The sequence below is a fragment of the Octodon degus genome, unplaced genomic scaffold, assembly GCF_000260255.1.
Source record: "Octodon degus isolate 3935 unplaced genomic scaffold, OctDeg1.0 scaffold00010, whole genome shotgun sequence".
NCBI lineage: Eukaryota > Metazoa > Chordata > Mammalia > Rodentia > Octodontidae > Octodon > Octodon degus.
The window spans coordinates 5,768,939-5,792,085 of NW_004524586.1; the positions used below are offsets into that span (position 1 = coordinate 5,768,939).

General features: G+C 51.0%; 2 protein-coding genes across 3 annotated transcripts in view; one reads left to right on the forward strand and one right to left on the reverse strand.

Moving 5' to 3' along the window:
- Positions 1-2,147, forward strand: part of R3hcc1l (R3H domain and coiled-coil containing 1 like) — an 85,286-nt gene extending 83,139 nt beyond the window's left edge. For both annotated transcript variants that reach the window (XM_004625530.2, XM_023708870.1), the window contains one exon: positions 1,368-2,147. In XM_004625530.2, coding sequence (XP_004625587.1) covers positions 1,368-1,435 — 68 coding nt within the window. In that variant the 3' untranslated portion in view covers positions 1,436-2,147. The remainder of the gene's footprint in view (positions 1-1,367) is intronic.
- Positions 2,148-4,169: 2,022 nt separating this feature from the next.
- Loxl4 (lysyl oxidase like 4) lies at positions 4,170-23,127 on the reverse strand. Its single transcript, XM_004625532.3, has 15 exons — positions 23,047-23,127; positions 19,054-19,347; positions 18,332-18,510; positions 17,256-17,461; positions 15,413-15,451; positions 15,078-15,297; positions 14,408-14,591; positions 14,100-14,254; positions 13,346-13,513; positions 12,137-12,299; positions 9,848-10,091; positions 8,462-8,577; positions 7,656-7,792; positions 7,234-7,345; positions 4,170-5,628 (listed from the first exon to the last, which is right to left on the reverse strand). Exons 2-15 carry the CDS (start codon positions 19,328-19,330, stop codon positions 5,561-5,563), a joined length of 2,268 nt encoding a protein of 755 aa, XP_004625589.1. The 5' UTR covers positions 19,331-19,347; positions 23,047-23,127; the 3' UTR covers positions 4,170-5,560.
- Positions 23,128-23,147: the final 20 nt, after the last annotated feature.

Sequence of the window (23,147 nt, forward strand, 5' to 3'; positions counted from 1 at the left end):
AGTCTGCAGTTTGTTGACCTTCATTTTTCATGTCTTGTAACTTTGCTGCTATTTTCAGAAAATACCACAAGATGGTGCCCAAATAGCAGGGAATTTTCTCTTTCTCACATTTCCAAGTGCCACTCGGCTTCCTGTCAAAATACTTGGCCCTTAGAGTCAAGTAGAGCTGAGAATATTGTTAAGAGAGTATGCTGATTTTGAAAGATATGTCAAAATAGCAAATTTACTCTAAACTCGCCTTGATTTCTATAATTCATTCAGTTCATGATTTACAGTCTTTCATAGACAGTATCAATTTGGAATAGTAGCCCCTATAGAGAAACATTTAGGCTTATCATCTACATTTTACGGTGACAAGATAAAGTGACTGGCCATAAAATTAGGGCTGTTATTATGTCACCTAACAAAGTGTTTGGGCTATCTAACCATATGGTACTTTTTTGACTTGGTTTGGTTTGGGGATGGTGTCTTACTGTGTTACCTAGGCTGGTCTTAAGCTTTTGGGCTCAGGTAATCTGTGCCACCTCCACTTCCCAAGTAGCTTGGACTATAGGCACATACCACCACTTCTAGTTTATATTATGTCAGCTCTTGGTAAGAGTTATATGGAAAACCAAGTTTTTATATTAAAAATTGAAGCTGGATTATCCAGATTTGTATATTTTTTTGATTAGCTGATTTTTTCTTCCTTATATGTGGTCATTTTTCCTTGTTGGAATTGTGTATTCCAGGATTACTGGCTCCTGAAAGTGTTCTGCAAAATACTGAAATTTGGTTTACTTCTGAAATATTTATCTAATAAATTTATGGTAGGACATATGAGTAAAGCTTAATGGCTATTTCCATTTGAGCAATAAAATAGAATATTAAGACATTCTTGATTCCCATTGAAATATTTATAAAAGTGAGTGCATAAGGAATAATAAGGAATTATATTGAAGCATTGAATACAGCTGAAAAGTAGAATTAAGATAAACCTCTAGAGGGAAAATTAGAATCCTGCTAGGTTTAGCTTATTCCATATACTTTAATTTCTGAGAGTTCCAAATCTTTTCTTTCTGTTGTGTAATAGTGTGCGCTGGATGTTTAGCTCAGCAGTAAAGTACATCACTAGTATGTGTGAAGTTCTGAATTTGGTCCCAAGAACCATACACAGATGTACACAACAAAACAAAACAACTTACAGCCCTATCATTTTCACTTACACAGCACTTGAAAAGTTAAACAACTGATGAAATCAAGTAAAAGGTGACCAGGAAATCCATCTGTTTTGTGATTAAAGATGCTTTGTAATTAGTATTAAGGGAGACTCACTAGTTACATAAAGTATGCATCCACATTTAAGTGTGCCTTTTTTTTTTAAACAGAAAGAAAACGTTTGGAAGCCAAGCAAAGAGAAGATATCTGGGAAGGCAGAGAACAGTCTGTAGTTTGAGCATCATTCAGTGAAGAGTAAACTCCATGAATTAAAAAAATATTTCTCTATCCTCAAATACAAGGATCCTTCAGAGCTATGCACATGCAGACATGCATGTTAAAGAAAGAGAAAAAGCTATCAAGACAAACATTGACTGGGTAGAAAGAAAACAGACACTTGTCTTCACTCCTAAATGCAGTTCTTCGCTGTTGCCCTACTGTGGTAGATATGAAAGGGAGTGGTCAGCTGGGAAGAAACATGGAAGATGTAGCTTCCAGGAGGCCCGTGGACAGAGCAAGCCGTGTGAGCGTGGATCATACTTCAAGGTGTGTGAAGCAGAGCAGAAGATCCAAGCAAGCAGTGATGGGAGGTTTCGGCCCTGCAAAGGCAGCGCATTCCTTGTTACCTTACACAGCTGAAAAAAGCAGTATTGGGGATAGGAATGGAGGACACGTGAGGAGCAGTTCAGACATGGACAGACCAGAGTTGTACTTGGCACACACAGTCACACTGCTGGTCCCAGAACTCCAGAGCTGGTGATCTGTCACAGATGGGGGTATTTGGATCCGGAGTGGTACTAAACTCCATGCCTGGGGCTGCTCCAGGTATACAGCAACCAGGCACTTGCCCACTGCATTCCTCCAGCCACTCTTGAGGAGTTGCATGTCATTTCTACTTTAAGCAGTAATTTATTGTAAAAGGGAAACATTAAAGGCCATTTTACAACATACAGCACTGTGGTATTTATCAGTTTTTCTTTCCCACGAAGAAATGAGAGCAGCTCTGCTCTTAATGCCTCTGAGGCTAGCACAGGTTAAGTACGTCTGTTGCTTTCATTGAACCCTAGGGAGTATGCTGTCTTTTCCCCAGAATATGTATTTTAAAATGACCATCCTAGGATTCTCGGTGTTTTGGAAAGTATTATGCCCCAAGGAAGTAGTAGTGGTGGGTCTTAAGGGGCTCACGTGGCAAAACAGACAGTAGCCTTCTTAATCCTGACCCAGTTGTCCCTTTTGCTGTTGCCGTCATAGAGCCCTGTCACTCACTGTTCCTTAATACTGTTTTTCTCATTCTTGGTCCATTCTTCCAGTGTCCCATGTTCCTGTTAAGTGTCTCTGTGCCAGGTTTAGGACATGAAGTTATTGTCGTGACCCTTTGTCTGCTGCTATTTAGTCTTTGTCTTGGGTTACTTGTTTCCATGGTATGCTTGACCAATATGGCTACAGCTGAAAGATGCAAAGGATTATTGTCGCATGGCTTCATACTGAATGGTATACCTCTGGAATTTTCTGTTGTTATTTATATTGCTGGGGATAAACATAGGGCCCTACCACATGGTAGGTAAGCACTGTTGTACTAAGCTACTTCTCAAGCCCATGTTTTTAGAGTCTTCAAGGCTAAGAGTGACTTTGAAAAATACAGAGATGACGTCCTGTCATTTGCCTGTGAGGGTGCTTCCCCCGTATGATTGCTCTTTAGCTTCTGAGGGCATTGTTAATGGTAAAATTTACCCCACATTTGTTACCTAGCTTTTTTATAACCCTCCTAATTTCAAGGACTTATTTTTGTTGTCATTCTAACACAGTGTACTAGAAGCCTGTTCTTTTTTAGCTGACAGCCAGACATCTTTAAGTCTGAGGTTTATCTTATAACGAAATCCAGATAAAGGGGTTTTTTTTTTAAGTCACCACTTGAAAATTACGATGTGGTGCTTTTGTCATTAGTTGGATGTGCTTTTTACTGGATGTGCTTTTTACTTGTATTGCTTTTGATATTAGTAGGATGTGTTTTTTCTTGTATTATTCCAGTAGTTAGGGTTGATGACTAGCCAAAGATATGAGGTCCTGCTATGGCCCAGTAGACTGCCTGGAGCTTATCCAGCTGAGAATCAAATCCTAGGTCGTGTCTAAACCTTGCCTTCACCAACAGAACTAACTGGAGAGAACCGTGCAGCTGCCACAGGCTCTTTGTTAGGTCATTGTAAAGACAGCTCAGATATTCTGCTGTGGGTATGGGTGTTCCTTCATGTATGTCAAACATCCAAATTCAGGATCACCTGGAATTTATAGTAGAAAGGTTCTGATTTCTTCCTCAGAATGAAAGTCTTAAAATAGAAGTAAATTTAAGCTGAAATTCCAGCTCTTTAATTTCTAGGACCAGAGTGTGCTGGTGTCTTAGGATTTTAGTTCTGTCTGGAATTTAGTGGTTGGTATTCAATTAACATTCCTCATCTAGTTGTAAGGCATGCCAGCCACCAATCTTCCCCTGACCTTCCCTTTCAACTCAGTGCTGTAACAGCACAACCCTTGTATAGCTTTTTCCAGGAATTATAACAGGCTGCACCAACCAGACGTGTCATGTGGGCAGCAAGACAGCCCAGAGCCAGTGGCTGGCTGCCTGGCCTGCTTTTTCTGGCTGTCTTGGAAACTAGATCCAGCAAGAAGTGGAGGGAGAGTAACCTCTCCGTGCAGATGTAGCCGTCAGTCGCCACACACTCCCCAGAGCTGTGCTTTCTTTCATAGACCATTTGCTGCATGTGTGAGAATAATGATGTTACTGTTGGGAGAGGTTTGCTGGGTCCAGCAGGAAATCAGTCCTTTCCCTGTTTCCCTAAGCTGGCATGCCTCATAAAGGGATGAGAGCTGAGAAGCGAAAAGATAGAGGAGAGGAAAAGAGAAGGTACTTCTTTCTATTCACAGAGGGTACTGCCTGCCCTGGAGGAGTCCCTGTGAGTCCCTCTCGTAGCTCTTATGGTGACAGAGTCCTGCTTTCTGCTACCATTCATTTCACGTTGGCAGCCTCTTACAGAAGTTGACAATTCTGAGATTTTTACCTTCTTGCACCTTCCATTTCTTAACGTTTCCAGCTTGTGGTTAGCACTGAGCGTAGGAGGGAAACCGAAAGCAGACAGCAGGTGAGTATCTGATTAGAGAAATGAACAAGGATAATGCAGAGTCCCAAGCACCCTCATCCCCAGTGGGAGGAAAAAGGGTGGTGTGCTCGGAACTGCACATAATCCCAGCTGGCCGTGGCTTACAGCAGTCCATAATGAGAACCTTTTATTGACATTAAGGTGGCAGGCTTATAAGGATCATCTCTGTGTATCACGTTGAAGAAGACTGGGACTTTATACCACCTAAGCAAGAGCATAGTTCAGCCACGTCAAGTGGGGTGGTTGCTCTCTCCAGACGCAGTCCTTAATTAAAGCTTCCCCTTTCTGGTGTTTGCAGTCTCTTGCCACTCTGGAGAACCTGTCTTCATGTTCCCATAGAGTGGCTTCTTTGATGCTCGTTCCATTACAAAGATGTATTCAGTACAAAGCTGATTTGATTGAGAGTTGAAATTTAGGTCAATCTTGAGATGTGTGGTGATCCCAAGAGAGCCTAGACTGCCTGTCAGGTGTCTGACACATATTTCTGTCCTTGGCAGTGGCCTTGATACAAGCTAGGATCTGTCTCACCTCAGGCCTTCTGCGGCTTTGCAGGAAGGCCTCTCTCACCACTCCTATGAAACTTGCCCCTTCTCAGACAGTCAGTAGCTGGTGGTGGTGTTCCATCAGGAAGTGATGGGATTCCTGAGGCTTAGATTTGTCAAGTTTTAGAAACACCCGAATGTATGGCAGGATAAAGGTAGAAACACTAGGGAGTGGACTATGAAGGGGAGTGCTGAGTGAGGACAGATAAGGTCACACTGCTTTCACCAGCCTTTTTGCCATTTGTATGCTTTGACAGTTACATTGCAGTACGCCCCTGCCAGAGAACTGGTCCCACTTCTTGTGTATTTAGGTACATTTGTAAAGCCCCACTTAGGTGGGGGACTGTGCCATAGTAAATCCCTATGGAGCTGAGAGCTCTGGAGTCCAGGGACCCTGCAGTAGGTTTCAGGAAAGGTTAGGTGATCTTCAGGTGCTTAACTGACTGAAGCCTGAAGGCCATACTCCGTAGGCCACAGGCTCTCGAGGGACAGGCCCCGAGCCCTCCTGAGGGAGCGGTATCATTAGGTTTGGTGATTGCCTTCAGAAGGCTTCCTGAGTACGTGGTGCCCTTCGGAATCAGCCCCTTGTGAGTCAGGACTCAGGGCATGGCTCCAGTAAGTTGAGGTATCTGGTGTGTGGGCAGCAGCTGGGAGTGTGCGCTCATGGCTTCAGATAAGGTTGTTCCTGAGTCGCTCCTGCTCCAGGAAGAGTTCTGCATTGGCTCGGTATGAATCTCCTGTGGGCCAAAGGAAAGCAGGTGGGTATCCAACTCCACCACAGTCTCCCTCCTCCTCTGACAACTTTACACAGACCTGTTCTTCCCAGCTAATCCTTCATAGCAGCTCCATCTTGGGCACAAACGCTTAGTCATTCTCTAGAAACAGACCGTCTTAGGAAGAGGTTCCTGAGTGGAAGGGGCAATGGTGGAATTTCATCGCTCCCTTCCTGGCTAATTCTGTGCCCTGTGTTCTCTTCCCTGGAAAACATCCCTAGAGTTTTTACCATCCTGGCGGCTGCCTTGTCCTCTGGTTTGCTACTGAAATAAGGCAACAGCAGAAGATTAGAAAGTAAAGGAGAAAAGAGGGGCATTTCTTCTGCTCTGCCCTGTACTCAGGGCAATGACAGTCTGTGACTCTGGCCAGGCCACCCTCCCTAGTTCTTTCACCTAGCTTCATAACATGCCTTTCTCCTTCAGACGCAGAATGAATGACATTTTCTCCTTGTTTATCCCAGATGCCTCAGCATTCCTTGTTTATCCTATGTCTCAGACTCACTTCTCTGTGAGTAGTGCTTTGTTACACTTCAGCTGATCTGCATGTGCCCTCTGTTCTGCTACTCTGATGGGTTTCTAATCATTAGCAGCAGGACCTGCGGGATAGGTGTTTCTCCTTCCTTCCTCGGTGCTCTGGATCTATACAGTCTGAGTACTTCCTGTACATGCATAACACTGGACTTGAATTCTTAATTCCTCTCATGCTCTGTATTTCATGTTGGCAAACATCTACTTGCTCACCCAGATTGGAAACCGTGAACTTCCTCTTTTTACTCTCATCTTTTGCCAGAGTTATTTTTTGAAACAAATAATTTTTGTTTCCTTGACTGAAGTTTGTTGAGGAAAAACAACCATTTCCTTAGAACAACCATAGCTGCCCTGAAGAGCACTTGAGTAGGTTGGAAGCTCATGGCCCTGTTTTACAAAAGAGGAAATGGGCTGAGATTTCCTCACTGTCCGACAGCTAGAAAGTGATAGGTCTGGATTTGGAGCCCAATCCAGTGCAGATGTTGGAAGCCAACCCAAGGCTCTTCCTCCTACTCTTCCCAAACCCTGCTCAGGCATCATCCTCTCAAACCTTTCCTGCCCCTTCAGTTGCTTTCTCTCTGCTTATTCTACGTTTGGTTCAGACCTGCTTAGGGGACTCACTAGCATAGGGTTAACTGTTTGTATATGGCACACCCTCCCGATGCTGAGCTGTAACTTCAGTGCGACTGCAGTATTCAGCCCAGAAGGCCTTAATACTGCTGACTGAAGGCGCAGCTCTGTCCTGTCGCACCCCACACATACAGGTATGGCTGTGAATGCACAAAGCAAATACATTTTAAAACTTTAAAATGGAGGGATTCTTTACTAACTAGTGCAGCAGCACCTCCTAACTCTGCCCCTTAATTGCTGCTTGCTTTGTCTGATACTACCAATCCTGTGTCTTTGTTCAGTTTCAACCTGTGAAGAAATTAGCCTCTGTCCCTTTCCTCTCCTTTATGCACACATACTTGGGGGCTTGTTAGAGCCTGCCAGGCCCCTGAGCCCACCACACAAGCTAGTCCCATGCGAGTGCCCAGTTACCTGTGTGGCAGTTGTGCAGCCAGACCCGCTGCCCATCGTACTTGCAGCGGCAGCGCATCATGTTGTTGGAGAAATCCGACTCTGCCACGTCATTCATGGGATTCACAACCACCTGGGGTAAGGCACGACTGGAAATGGGTTATCTGATTTCTGAGGTGACGCGTCAGATCCCCTGCGTCTCACATAGTATTTTTACAGTGTGTTTTCCTATTTGCTTCGTTAATTTTTACAGTCACTCATAAGGTAGGCATTTACATCTGTATTTTACAGATGGAGATAAATTGCTCATGTCGCTGAATGAGGACCAAAACCCAGGGCCTTGAGATCCCCATCAGTGTCCCTTTGCCATGGCACAGCTGTCAAAGTAATAGGCCTATTGAAGGCTATCCCTTCAATAGTGGAAAATTCTGCTTTCGTCTTACCTGGAAGATATAGTCCCCTGGGCCCACATCTGTGATATCCACCCACTGGCAGTCAATATCATGCCGGTAGGTGTCCCAGCAGCCCACAGTCACTCCCTGTTCCCCAAAGTTGGCACATGCATAGCGCCGCTGCAGTCCTGGGAGGAAGGGAAGGTGGTTACCGAGGCACCAGGCAGGGACTTGTGATGACACACGATGCTCAGGCTTCCACGAGATTGCCTATCCCCAAGCCAGTGCTTGCTGAACAGCCGTTACACTAAGTGCGGATTCCAGCCCCAAGGCTGAGTTAGGTGACTTGCCTATGCGTCAGAACTGGACTGCAGCCCCGCACAGTGGCACAGGCCATCTGTGACGGGGAGATAAGTGGTGCGAATAGAATATTGAAAGTCCTCATCGGCCTAAAATGTGGGTGGGAGATGGGAACCCTAAGGTGCTCATCTGTGTTCATCTGCCCACCCAGCCCTCTGAAGATCATGTGTACCAGGCCGTTCTTAGGCATGGAGACGGGGAGGTACATAGGCATTGGGCAGTCCCTGCCTCAGCTGAGTAGACTGCAACTACTACCCCAGATAGAAATGCTTAAGCTTTTAAAAGCAGTACAGTGTGTGTTCAGAATTCAGAGGAAATAGAGGCCTACCACCCGAAATCTCAGAAGATACGAAACGGATCTTTGTGAATTGTTTTGAGTGCTGTTGGCTATGCCAGAACCCAGGTGTCAGGGCTGTTGAGTAAGACAGGAGAGATCCCCACTGGCACAGGACAGAGGAATGTAACAAGGGGATAGGTGCTGTTAGGAATCCACGTACCTGTGGGACAGTTTGTGTCTTCTAGACAGAAGCTGGCCTTGTGCCCCTCAGCCACCTTGGAGCCATTCAGAGTGAGCAGGTCATAGTGGGTGAAGACCTCGATGCTGTGGTAGTGCCTGCAGAGGAAGCATGGTTGTCAGCCTCGCAGCACTGAGAGGGTCCTCTCTGTACGAGTTGGCAAGGAAGACTGAGGGACTAGGCCCCATCATTACCTAGAAAGGAAAGTTATAATACCAGGGCAGTGCTCTACTCTCTTTCAAACCCAAGATTAGTGTGACGCACAGCCTATTTTGCTGGCACCCCTCCGGGCAGCAAGGCATGGTATCCCTGTCACCTAGGGTCTCAGCCCAGGTGAGGAGAGGTACAGCCCTGCCCTGGTGGCTTTCAGGATGTTGGAACCTGGCTCAGCCTGAGGCAGAAGTAGGAGGCCGGAGCAGCTGGCCCTGAGACCTGCCTAGGAGCAACGGTGCTGGGGAGGGAGCTAGCTGACTGCAGTCAGCCTGGGACCAAATTGCTACCATAGCTTCCAATATAGCTGTAATGACAACTCTGTTCATCCTGCAGGGAAAGGTGCTCATTATCTCTGGCAAGGCCAGATCCCGAAGTCATTGCCCATTCCTCTCAGCTTTCCCCATCCGTGGCTATGTCCTGAAAAAGTAAATAAAACAATTTCCCATTCTGTGTTTGTCACGAGCATTGTCTCTCCTGGTCTGGAGGCTCCTGATAGGAAAGGATGTTCATTGTCTCCTTTTGAGTAGCTTCTGCTTGTACTGTTCTTTGGATGCCTTTCCTTGCTACCATAGGAACCAGCAAGCTTTTTCTGCAGAGCCAGCATCCTATTTTGGGCCTCTAGGTTTCTAGGAGTCCTTAGTTTACTTGGCTTTAAGGAAACCTAAGACTGAATGTAGAAAAGTTATGTAAATTGGGCATGGTAGTACATGCCTCTGATCCCATCCCTCGGGCTGAGGTGGGAGGAGCGACGTTCTAATCCAGCCTGGGTAATTTAGCAAATTTGTGAGACCCTGTCTCAAAACGAAATAAAGAATTGGGGATATAGCTCAGCGCAAAGGCCCTGGGTTTAATCCCCAGTACGGGGGGAAGGGCGGGGGGTATAATACCATTCTAGCAGAGAGCAACTGCTGGGCATACCCTCGCTGCAGGACTCACTTGGGAAGTGCCCTATGAGCACTGTCCACGGTTGTATCCAAGGAGGGTGAGAGACAGACAGGAAAATGCTACAGCAGCCCTACTGCCCTGAGAGTGAGGGCGGGAGGCTCCTCTAGCATGTGCACCTCTCCCAGGAAAGTGCCCGAGGCCAAGGACAACAGCACTGACCCGGCTTTTTGTCCCGCACCCTCTGGAGCCAGGGCACAGGCAGGCACTAACCTGTGGCACTGGTGCCAAATCCAGCTGTGGCGTCCAGTCTTGGGACGAAAGTCAGCGCGGCCCAAGTTGTAGATCTGTGAGGAGAAGCGCAGCAGGCGGCGATGTCCGTAGGGCCAGTGCATGTGGTCAGCAGACCTGGAAAGGCACTTCTCTTCATGGGCGCAGTACAGTAAGCTGAGGGGACGGTCCTCCAGATAGGCTGTCTCCTGCACCAGCTGGGCATTCATCACCAGGTCTGGGGCGCCTGGAGCAGCAGAGGGCGAGGCGAGAGGTTGGGGGTGGCACACAACTGTGTCGCCCTTGAGCATGCGCACATGCTTGCTTGCCCCCAGCCCACCCTGCCTGGGAGGAGCCCAGTAAAGGAGGGAAGGGCAGTTGAGTCAGAAGCCGTTAACTCTAGCTCATCATCTTAGCTTGGGAGGCAGCTCCAGGGGTGTGGCTAAGGCTATTGGCTCTGGAGCCCGCCCTCCAGGGTTCTTGCTATGACTTCTCACTGCCATTTTCCAGTTCTACAACTGCTTAATCATTTGTGTGTCATTTTTGTCATCTACAAGATGGAAATAATAGAGATATTAATGTGATAATACTGGTTACATTCTTAGATTGTTATCTGGCCAACAAACACGAATGGATATAAGCTAGCATTTCCTTTGTAAAAAGTTTGTCAGCAGGTAAAGTGCCTTTGTGGAGCTTAGTGCATGTAATAATCATCCTCTCAAACAGAAATCCTGTTCTAGCCTGACTGCTGTCATGGATGTTCTCTGTGCCTCTTTTCTGAGGTGTCATGAGTATTTCTAGTGCTTCTCTGTATATTTAAAGTCCCAACACGCTGGTGCCTGTATCTCCGAGGGCAGCACAGTGGCTGTCGTTCCTGTCCTGTCGCAAGTGCTATTGACCTCCTCCGAAGCCACAGGCCTTCTGTGCTGGTACAGAAATGTGAAGAGCCACAGTCGTGGCCATGCGATCTCAAAAGAGGAAAAGTGCCCATCCTCGATTCCTGTCTGTGCAAAACCAAGGGGCCCAGTGACTGTGTTGGGGCAGAAGCATCCCCTGGGTGGGCCCACATACCGATGCAGGTCGATGGGAACACTGGCTTATTTCAGTGGCTGGCCTTTGAGGGTGCTTTGCTATGTGTTACCTCTGCTGTCACTAAAAATGCTCTTGGAACTCCTGTGTTGAATTTTGGAGAAAGCCAGAATATGCCCACAGACAAGCGCCAGAGTCCTTGAGGGAAAGCAGGGGAGCGTTCAGAAGAGTTGAATAACAGGGAAAAGCAAGGAGGGAAGCTGAAGAGCAAAGGTGGCCACACAAGCTGTGGGTCAGTGGGCCGGCTTCCCAGCCACTGCGGAGCATCGAGAGCTGCCGCCGGGGCCCAGGGTTGGCAGGAGGGAGATGCTGCGTCCAGAGCAGACCCCCAACCTCCCCTGAGGCCCGGATGCAGTGGGGGCTGCTTTGGTGCCCATCAGTCTGCATGGGAGGAGTGCTGTCCAGGCCCAGAACTCTGCTCAGGGTGCACCGCACAGGGGAAGCCTCGTGTGCTCTGACCAAGGTTAAGAATGTCTGGCTAGGTCAACTGGCCGTATAAGGTGAGGCCACCCTGCAGCTTTTGGCCTGGAAATAATTAGCTAGGCACCAACCTTACTGGCACATACTGAACAGAGATATACTGCTTTGAGAGTGTGGGCTTGCAGGGCAGAGCCTTGCCACAGAGTGGTCTCCTTCTCGTGCCCTCTGGGAGCTCCCACAGCTCAAGAGTACACACGAGGGGGGCGCTTCAGCTCGGGTGTGCCTCGCCTTTATAGTCTGCTTTCAACCTTTTTTCTTACAAATGACAAGAAATACAATTGATGTTGTAACTCAGTACACACATATATAGTTCCAAGAAAAAAAAAACCCACTGTTTAATAAACATAATACAGTCTTGTTTTCTGTTGTTTTCCTTTTTAAAGTCATAACCCCAAAATTGAAAAGCCCTGCTCTATCTTCTTGTGTTTCTGCATATTCTGTGTAACTCCGCAAGGTGGGCAGGCAGGTTCGGATCCTGCTTCCGCTATGCGCTGCACCCTGAGCAGAGTTCTGGGCCTGGACAACACTCCTCCCATGCAGACTGATGGGCACCAAAGCAGCCCCCACTGCATCCATGTGACCCTAACCCTAACCCTAACCCACACAACTGGGAAATGCAGCTGGTGCTTCCACTGCTGCCACCTGCCACCCTGCAGCCTCCAGGGCCTTTTGCTGGGGAGCAGAGGCCCACGGGTCACACCCTGTGAGCCCTCCCTTACTCACTGTTGGTGCAGGAAACTCCTGCTGAAAAGCGCCCCGTGCCATGGGAGCAGTGCACAGGCCCATGCCTCTGACACTGCTGCAGGGCCAGCTCCGTCCCTGAGCAGCGCACTCCACTCATCACCACTTCTGCAGCCTCTGGTGTCCCCTGCCAGTACCAGGTGTCCTAAGGAAACAGCCAGCACCACACAGTCAGAGCAGGGAGGCGCTCAGGAGTCATCTCGGCTGCCCACCTGCAGCTTGGACCCCACCCCACTACCCCACCTGCAAGGCTGGGCCCTGCCTGGGCCTGAAGATCGTGGCTGATGAGAACCTCTTCCACTGGGGCAGTCCACGTTGCGTTTGGACCTGCCTGACAGTAGAAGCTTCTGCCATGTGCTGAGGCAAAAACCTGTGGCCTGCGGCTTCTGTCTGGCCCCGCTCCCACTCTTCCAGACAGCAGCGCTCTCCTGAGGTGGGCCTGTGCCCTCCTCCCACCTAGGTGGTGTGTTCCTCACACAGCCTTGGTGTTGTGGCCGATTATCCAGTGAGAGAACAGGCCAGAGAGGGCGGCTCTACCTCAGCCATGCTTGAGACCTCTTGTATGTTTTGCATCTGTTCACTTACTTCCTCCAGACAGCCATTGGCTGGGTCCAGCATGGCATCATTTCTCTTGCCCGGGCTTCTACAATAACTAGCCTCCTATGTATGTCTCCCGGCATCTGGGTTAGTCTCCACCCCAGTGGTTTTCCAACAGCAAAGGAAGAAAGCTTTTCAACTGGATTACAGGTTGAGAGCGCTCTTGACCAGGCTTTTTTCTCCACCCCCAAATGTCACATCAGTCTCCTTTGACAGCCGCAGTGCAACCATGGGACCCTGCTTTCTTCAACTGATTGAAGCTTTCTTTGGCCACAGGGCCTTCGTGTGGGCTGTTTATCTTGCCCGCATCCACCTAACTTCTGTTGGTCTTTCCTACAGACACACCTGTGTACTTCTCTGTATGAACATTTTACTAATGGAAGCCTCGTTCACTCAACTGTGTGCTTTACAAGTCAAGAACTGTCTTGCTCACTCAGTACCTCTAGCACCGAGCACTGTGTCGCCTAGAATCTCAATTATTGATGAATAAATGAATGAATGAGTGAATGAATGGCCAGCACTTCTAGCACAGGAATTTTGGTCCTCTCAGTCTAGGAGGCTGAACAGTTAGAAAGAAGCAAGGCATGGACCTACCTTGATAGCAAAGTTGGCAAAACCCAGGCCGAGCTGTCGACAGACCACCATGGCTTCATTGAGCCCCCAGTGGTCACTGCACACAGCCCCCCAGCGTTGGACCCCATTCATGTCCACTTGCACTTCCACTATGCCCTCCTCGCGGCTTCTTCCACCTGCCAAGCGGACCTGCAGTGGTCACAGGTGTGTGAGGGTCATGGCATCCTGGGGTGGGAAGAACTCAAGATCGCCAGCCTGGAGACCTGCGAGGCCAACTCATGGTGTGGCCCAGACCACACCACACACTCCCCAGCCTGGGGCTGTCTCCTCTGTAAACTGGGGATGGAATATCAGATAATCCTTAATGGCCCTACCTGCTAGAAAAATCTAACTCAAAGTGCTGATGCCGGGCTTCCTGCCCTGGAACTTGCCCTCCTAGTACCTAAAATCCTACCATTAGTGATGGCTTACAATTTGCAAAGGGCTTTCATGTCTACCACCTCATTCACAGTGGCCCATGAGAGAAGTAACCCCACAGTCCTCACAAGGACTGATCCATTCCACACAGCCCCTTGTGCCACTCCCCCGTTTGACAGCCTGTGGCCCTCACTGCAGGAACCTTCTCTGAGTGTCTGGGGCAGTCTGTACTCTTGCAGAGCCTCCGTGTATCCCTCTGACATCTCTGGGCTCCCGGGGTAGGTAGACCCACATGGCAGGGGCACTGGGCCCCATCTCCTGAGCTCCTCCCTGCTGTCCATGCTCGGCCTGAACTCACCTGATTCTGGAAGCCCATATCCGGTGTGTTGCACCTGACAGCAGCATCATTCTCGTGTTGACAGCCATTCTGGGGCCCTTCCAGGGCAAGGCAGTCCCTGAGGCTCCGCTCATGACCCCTGCAGCGCACCTCACTCAGGTGGATGGGGCCCAGGCCTAGGGAACAGGTGCTGTGTGAGTTCAGTTCTGCCTCTGTGACCCCACGCCTGAGGCTTCCCCTCTACAGCTGGCTAGAACTCATGGCCACCAAAGAAGAGCCGGTGGCCCTACAGTCCCTCCCTCCCACCCCACTGTGGCTCCCTCACTTACCTTGGCCCAGCTGGGCCCCAAACAAGGCTTCGCGTGCAGAGCCAAAGCCAAGCTGGCGACATACAACACTGGCAGAGATGAGGTTCCACCGGTGGTCACAGATGGTGCCCCACTGGCGGTTCACAAGTACTTCCACCCGGCCCTCACCCACCTGGGCCCCAGAGCGCAGGCGCAGCTTCAGCTCCTGTTGGAGGGGAGGCGCCGGGAAGCTGAGCCAGAGGGCCTGCAGTCACACAGGAGACCCAGGGCAGGCTCCATCTAAGCGCCTGGGTCTGCCGCTGGCTCCTGCTCACTATCGCCACAAGTAATCAGTGTTTCTGGACCACGACTCCAGCCAGAAATCACCCCAAAACCTCATCGAGGAGGCATTCTTGGTGTTGTGCTAGTGACGCCTTACTAACACTTGCTCCTCAACTCTGTAACAAAGGGCCAGCCTCAGGTTTAAAGCCATCAGCCCTAATGGCTGTAGTTGCTATTTACTGGTTTTTATGGTTACCATCTATTGATGGCAAGGGCTGCCACCTGCCATTTATGGTAGGATTATAAGTGATTCCTTTGAAACAGATCCCAAGTGTCCACCATCCTGTGAGTGGCTCCTTTTCCTAGTCTGGTTCCTGTCTTCTCACCACAAGGCAGGCCCCTGCTGAGAGCAGGCCCCCTTGGTGCTCACCTCTGCCCGGGGCTCCTTGCGCTGGGGCTTCCCCTTTGTGGAGTAGAAGCGGGGCCCTGGCACACAGCTGACGACAGCGTGCATGCCGCCTGGGCAGGCTGGCCTGAGTTTGCCACGGCCTGGAGCCACCTGCACCTGGCAGTTGGCCAGGTGGGGCTCTGTCCCCAGACAGCTGACCCGGTGGATCCAGAAGGAGTTCTTACTCGCCAGGCTCTTCAACCTGGAAGACAAGGGAATTGTTAGTAGAGGATGCTCCAGGAGGCCAAGGGGAGGCAGCGGGGAGAAGAAAGCCCTCGGGTTGCACCCTCTGCACCCTTCCCAGTGCTGCTCCTCACCTAGACTTGGGATCCTTCATCTTCGCATCCCAGACTTTCCTGTGGTTGGAGAAAGGAGATAGAGGTGTGGGGGAGGGGACACAGAATCCCACTGGCGGCTAGTTCCTCAGTGTTGCCCTTAAATTTGCCCTGGACTTCATAGTCTGCAAACTTGTTCACAAACTGCATTTCACGGCTGAGTTTCTCACCAGCCTGCTAAGGGCCACCTCACAGTGACGATCCCCATGTGACGGGCGGGCTGGCACGTTCCCTCTGCCTGTCCCAATGTGAAGTGTCTATCATACTGGAGCTGCCCCAGTCCTGATGAAGGGTGACCTTGTGGGAGCACCCTGAGGAAAGGCACCTGGGGAAGGGTCCTCTGGGGACAGGTGGAAGATGAAGGCCTTGCTGGCTGGGGGTGCTGCGACCCAGGGACACTCAGGCTATAATCAGGGCGGCCTTCCTGGTGGCAGGTGAGTCAGCAGAGCCCACAGTGCAATTACTAGGCAAGGCAGCAGGGAGCCAGGGACTCACATCCCCATCATCCCCAGAGACGGAGCCACGTGCCTGCCTGCCACCATTTCACCCTTTGGGTCAGGGTCATATAAGCCAGAAATATAAGGAATTTGCAACTGCATCAATGTCACGTGACAAACTGGGGTAGCTGACCAGAGGTGCTGCGGGAGATTTTTCTCCACAAGAAACACAGAAAGCTTGCATGAACATGGAGCCAGTGGGACTGGGACTGTGGTTATTTATTGGGTGATGCAATCTGTTGTGATAGTTCAGTTACATTTCTTTTTCTTTTCTTTGCAATATTGGGGGTGGAACTTGGGACCTTGCACTTCCCAGGCAGGTGCCTAAGCCGCTGAGCTATATCCCCGGCCCTCATCACATTTCTGACAGAATATTTTTATGTCTCCTTTCCCCAAACTGGCCCCAGCCCATGTCTTAACTGGATCCTAGTTGAGGAAATTCACTGCAAAGTTGAGCTAACTCATAGCGGAATGGATGTCTGAGGTCCAGGTGCGTGGGCCAAAGTTCCAAAGCTAGTTACTGGTGCAGCTGAGGTCAGAAGGCATTTTTCCTGCTTTTGTGAGCAATGGTGTACACCTCTTTGGTGACATCTATCTTTCAACCAAGGATTTTACACTGAGCTGTTGTCATTGTTGGGGTATTCTGTACCAGTGTATTCCTTCCATGTGATTGGTAAATACAAATTTGTTTCTGATCACTTCTAGGTATTCCTCTGGAGTTTAAAGCTCATTCTTATGTACTCTTAACTCTTCTGAGAGACCAGTAACCCAAGAACTCCAGGCACTTTCCTCAGCTGGGCTGTTTCCCTTCTGAAAAAGATTTTTTTTCTTTTTTTGGCTGGCTCAGGGGGCCTTAAGGGCAGGCCTGGTATGGCATGTGGAGCTGAGGATTGAACTGCTGTCCCCTGCACCTGACTGGATTTGCCCAAGCAGCAGCTTAAACAACTGAGCTAACCCGCAAGCCCCCTTTTTGGCTGTTTCCCTTCTGATCCCAACCTGTGCAAATCTCCTGCTGTGGACAGTCTCCCCTATCTCTCCTCCAGCAGTCACAGACACCTGCAAGGTCCCACACCACACACAGATACACACACACACACACACACACACACACTCAAATCTCACACTTGTGCACACATTACTCATGTACTCAGACACTGTATGCATACATTCATACAGTCCTCTCACCCTACCTCTCCCCCTCCCTCCCTCAGTCCTTTCTTGCCTTCTTCTCTCCCTTTCTCCTTCTGTCCCTCCCTCTTTTGTCTGTCTCTGCCTCCCTCCCCCTCTGTCTCCCCCCCCATAGCTCCAGGATCCCCCCACCCTCCTACCTGTAGTAGTAGCTGTTGACAGGCACTTGGCTGGGGAAGCCCAGCATCCCACACACCACCCTGCTGTTGTTCATGGTCCAGCCCTGGTCACACACTTGTCTCCAGTGGCCCTCGTATCGCACCTCCACAGCACCCTCGATCACTGGGATGTGGCGCTTGGCGCTGGCCAGGATGGGTTTGAGCCGCACCTCCTCCAGCCTCCGGCCCTGCAGTGTGCATAGGAACCATGGGCCTTGTCCCACTGAGCATCCCAGAGATGCTGCACATCTTCACCAAGGAAGCCCCTGGCTCAGAGCTCTTCCAGAGCTTCCCCAGACCCTCACTGCTCAGGCCAGGAAGCCAAGCCGTTAAGAGCAGAAGGCATTTGCTAAAGGTCACAGAGTGAGTAGGACACGAAACCTTTATGTCTAGTCTTTTGGGCTCATCTGGAGCTTATGAAACTGGAGAGAAAGAGGTAGACCTGCGCCTCCCTGCCCTCAGGGCCAGAGCTCTTGGGGTTTGGGAGTCTTCTGCTGGGTACTAAAGAGCCTTCCTCAAGCCACCCTGGGGGGCGCCGCTGAGATGGCACAGGACAGCTGCTTGAGACCGCCAGCAGGACTCTTTGGCCTGCAAGCCTTGCCACCCTAGACCCAGGGAGCCCCCATGGTGGCCTGTGGCACTCGGTGGACTAGGGCCAGCTGTCCTCAGACAGAAGGTACCCAGCAGCAGCGAGTGGGAGCCACAGCCTTGCCCTGCCCACTCCTGTTGTTTGGTTTGGGCTGTTTTTAGCTGAGGGTTGTTTGTGCTGGGAAGAGACAGCAATTGTGGCCAGGCCTGTGGATGAAGCAGCCCCCTTCGCCTGTCCCTCCCTCATGGGGAGCAGCTTCTATGATCCTAGCAGGCCCGGCCTCTGATCTCCTGGCCTGTCTTGCATCAAGCTGGGATCCTCTCTCTGTGTGCACCTGCCCTGGGCCAGAGCCCAGGGATGCTGCTCAGTCCATCCTGGTCCTAGTTCTCTTCCTCCAAGCTCATTATCCAGGAGGATCTCTCTACCATGTGCTGCTTCGCTCAGGCCAGAACCTGGCCAGCCTCCTCACCTGGGGCCCCAGGGCATTGGAGACCCTCTCTGAGAGGAAGCCACGCTGGCGCTGGGGGTGGCACACCACCCCAACGTCTTCCGAGTGGCTGCAATCACTGACTCCCCAGCCATTAGACTTGCACTGGTCGAGCGTGCTCTCGGTGCCCAGGCAGCGTACGTTGTCCAGCCAGATGGGCCCTGTGGAGGAAGGGGCGGTCAGTGCTCAGGAATGGACACAGAAAGGCAGGTGACAGCTCTGCGCTTGGTTATGATCCCACTTATCAAGTCTCTTCTACATGCTGAGTGGAAAGTAGGGCAAGAGAGGAGTGGACTCCGCAGGGCTTTAGTGTCCACCATCCTGCCTCCAGCTGCCTCTTGGCAGGTCCATAGAACTGGTTTTGGGAAAGTGTCGGGTAGGTCTATGAACTAGACATACATGTTCTCTCATTCCCTAGTCAGTCTTTTCTCAGTTCCTTCTGTGTGCCAATCGCTATGTCCAAGGAACTTAAAGAGTTTAGTTATGGTGATGTGATGGCCCCATTGTAAGAGAGAATGGGACGGTCAGAATGGGGGTCCTCTACAGCTGGGATATTCAAGAAGGCCCTCATGAGGGAGGCCATTTGAGCTAGGCATTAAAGGGTAGTGGACAGTGGGCACATGCTGTTGGAGCCTCAGTGGGCCTACCCCTTGAGGGAATTTAGCTGGCATCTTACCATCCTGGGGAACAGCACCATCACTCACCCGTCCCTTGGCCGTACTTGGCACTGTGTGCCCAGGTCAAGGCAGACTCAAATCCCAGCTGGCGGCAGGCTACCATGGCCTCCTGGAGAGCGAAGTCGTCATCACACACGGTGCCCCACTGGCCCTGGTGGAGGACCTCCAGGCGGCCTTCCTCCGGCCTGCTCCCTGGGCCCACCAGCCGGAGCTTCTTAGCGCCCAGCGACTGCAACCTATTGAGAGGGGGCTGGCCTAGCAGCAGCAGGAACAGAGAGAGGGTGGCTGGTGGGTACCACATCATGATGACTTCAGGGGCACCTGGGAAATGAGTAGACAAAGATCACCACCTGTACTCCTGACCTTAGGTTCTTCAGTGATGCATAGGAGGGTAGAGAAGAAGGGGTTCATGCTTTAAGAAGTGGGGGCACCTTCAGAGGTATCTTCAGGTCAGGAATATCTATCCCAGGGCTATTGCTCTTTCCTGCCTTTTAATATTCCCAATACACTGAGCAAAATGTAAAATGCCACCTCCACATACAAGGCGCACAGAATGCGGGGACAGAAAGAGTTATTAAGGAGTCAAGATCTCTCTACTCATTTGTTCTGTGGCTTGGCCAACTCTATTAAACTCTGTTGACCCTAATTTCTTATTTCTAAACTGAAGAGGCTGAGCCCAATATGCTCTAATATCTCCAGCTAGATGTAAGATTCACGCGTTAAGGTAACAAGCACTTTTGGAATGCTGTACCTGCCTCACTCAGTTCTTAGGCAGGGTGCTATGACCCAGAAAGGATCATAATATCACCCCTATATTCAATGATACAGAGAAGAGAAATCAGGAAAGACTTTCAAAGAAGAGAATTTTAACGTAGCCCTTGTTGGATGAATAAGAGTTTTTCTGGGTGGAGAAAGGGGCACTAAAGGTAGAGAGATTCAGAGAGTAAAGGAGGCAAGAGAGAAAGGTGCATTTGTACAAGAGCAGGGAGTACCCATCTTTTGGCCCTGCTACAGTGTTATCGGCTTGGAGGGGAAAGAGAAAGGGGGCAACTAACCCAGATGATCAAGGGCTCTACACGTACTCGTGCGTACCCCCTGGATGACGAGCCTGGTGGAGATGTCAGAGACCCCTGGAGCCACCATTCCTGATGCTTCTCCAACCAGGCTCCTATGCTGATAGGGCCCCAAGGGCCCCTGGAACAGTGGATGAAGGTTGGGTCCCCGGCCTCCTTACAAGTGCTTATGTCTTTTGGGAGCCTCTTGCACAGCCACTATTGCTCTTGGGGATCACTCGAGACTCACTCAGCCTGAGCAGGGAGGGCCTCAGACCCCTGCCACCCTTGGCCCACAACTGATACCCAGTTGAGAACCACTTCTTAGTCCTCTGGTACTCAACAGAGAGCTGGGGCTGGAAGTGTGCCAGGTGGGCTTAGGGAGGGATGTGCCATTGGAGTAGTAACTTTGTGTTTGTCTCCAAAGTCCAGAATAGTGTGGGACAGTGGGTGGCACTCAGAAATATTTATGTTTGCATGGCTGGGAGGTGCTATGACACAGCACTGGAGTACAGACTAGACAGTTAGGCTGCCTGGATTCAAGTTCCATTTCCCCTTTAGTATCCAGGTGACTTGGGGGCAACTTCTCATGGCCCTAATGTGTCCCTCTATAAACCGGAATGATAATGGGATATACTGCATGAGATTTTTGTGAAGATTCATGATTGAATACATGCTAAGCCCTGAGGAGAGCACGCTCTTGATAACAGAACTATTATTAACATCACTGTAACAGCTGCGACAGAACTATTGGATCTCATTGGTCTCACCCCTTTTTTACAAAGAAGGAAATGGAAACCACATCTCTCAGCTGCCAGGTCCTGGTACCCATCTCTGCGAGTCCACCTGTCCCCTCCATTCGCACAGCCGAGGCCAGATCCCCATCCCTCTCCAGGTTGGCTATTATGAATAGAATCCTTCCACAGTTTCCCTCCTCTGAGCTTCCCTGAGGGGGAGTAGACAGCAGGGACAAGTCATACCGAAGTCCCTATGTGAGGAAACATTCCCCACGTGACAAGAGAGGGTCAGAAAGATTGGGCTCAGGGCCTTCAGTATTGAACCCAGTATCACACCGAGTCTGGGCTGAGGGATAACTTACCTCCCGCACCACTCCTGGGATTCTACCACCAAACCACTGTGTGTCTGGAGTGGTGTTTTCCTCTCCCTGATCTCCAGCTGGGACATCTATAAAATGAGGGGTGGGCCCCATATTCTAACGGGGCCCAGGGTGGCTGGCAGATCTGGTGTTTGTCCTGTGGATGAGGTGCCCACAGCTTGGAGGAGGTCTTATCAGAGGCTACGGACAGTGCCAGGCCAGCCAGCTGTCTGTCTAGAGAAGGAAGGTTTCTGCTGCAGGACCCTGAGTTCTGGGCGGGGACAGCTCCCTGCCACACAAGCTACCCAGAGATGAATGAGTGACAGCAGAATCAAGGGCCAGATGCAAGGTTGGTTGTCTTCTCAGCTCCTTCCAACACACACACACACGCACACACACACCCCACACGCACACACACGCATGTACACACACACATGCACACCCACCCACACGCACGCACACACCCACACACACCCACACACACATAACCATTGCAGGGCCCCTGTAGCTTGTGCTCACACTAAACTTAATATAACTATTTCCTGCACATAGTCTTCACTTCCCAGCCTTAAGGCTTTGCTCTTGTTGCTGCTCCTATTTGGAGTGTCCTTTCCCTCTACCTCCTACCCATCCTTCAACACTCAGCTCCAGAGCTGCTCCTTCCCCTGAGCTCTCCCTGTCCCCCACCTTCCTAGCACTCTAACTCCACAAACAGCCCCTTTATGTCTGGTCCCCCACGTGAGCACAGAGAAGAGGACTAGGCTGAGATCAGCCCTTAGAGCAGGAGACAGCCTTAACAGCAGTGCTTCCCAAGCAAGGGAAACAGACAGGCGAAGGAGATGGGGAGAAGGAAAAAGGAAGCTGAACTTTTAAAAATATTTATTTAATATTTATCTCCATTTTGCAGATGAGAAGATGAGGCCCCTGAGTGAAACACCTCGCCCAGTCAGGTAGCAAGGCTAGATAGAAGTCAGGTTGTCCAAACTGCCAGAGCTGGGCATTAGAGAGGGAGGAGGGAAGGTGGCAAGGAGCTAGCTCAGGGAAACTGCGCCCTGTTGCTGGTTGATTTATGACCCAGGCTGTGGTGTGGTACAAGAGCACTGGGGTGGGTGCCAGCAAGAGTGCCAGGAGTGACAGATCCAGGACACCGCCGCTCCAGGTGCTGCTGGGGAGCCCTGCCACAGGCGGGGCCTGGCCAGGAAGAGAGGCCTGGAAGATGGCAAGTGCCCAAGGGTAGCCAGAGAGGGCCGGAGAGCACCGTCCTGGGTCACCAGCTCTGGGATCACTCCCGGCCCCTTCTCTGCAGCTCTCTGGGAGTGGGGCTTCCTCCCTAAGCCCTGTACCTTCCCTGGGAGCGTGGGCTGTGTGGGCCTCACGCAGTGCCAGACTGGGCACCTGTGGGGTTGGGGGTCTGAAGTCCTCTGCACCCTCTTTTTCTGCCACCCGTTCCCTCGCGCCCCCAGCCCCTCAGCTCTGGACTGGTTACTTGGAGACTCCAACTCTGCCTTGGCTCTTAGTTCTCCAAGTCTCAGGAGACCCACTTTGCCCAGTTCCCTCCCTGCTGCCTGGGCCAGGAGGCAGAGAAACGGTTACCACAGTGTTCACGAATCAGACACGCAGGCACCCCAGGGGCCAGGGCGCAACACCCTCGCGGGCCTCCCGCCAACCTCCCCAACTTGGTCACTGTCTAAGTGGGAAAAGACTGCAAGCGAGTCCCTGGGGCTAAGAGCCACTGGCCTCGGGACGCCATCCTTCCCAGTCCCCAGCCTCCAGGAACTCCTAGAAGCCTGCAGATCCAGAGCGGCAGGACAGAAGCAGAGCACAGCAAGAGGCAGATGGGGCGAGGGCCGGGCGGGGCCGGCGGGAGCTCACCAGCTGGGTCGCGGGCGGTCGCGGCTGGGCCGGCGGCAAGCGGCGCTAGCGGCCTCCCGGAGCGCCCAGGGGGCTTTTTATGCACCCTCCGCCGGCCCCGG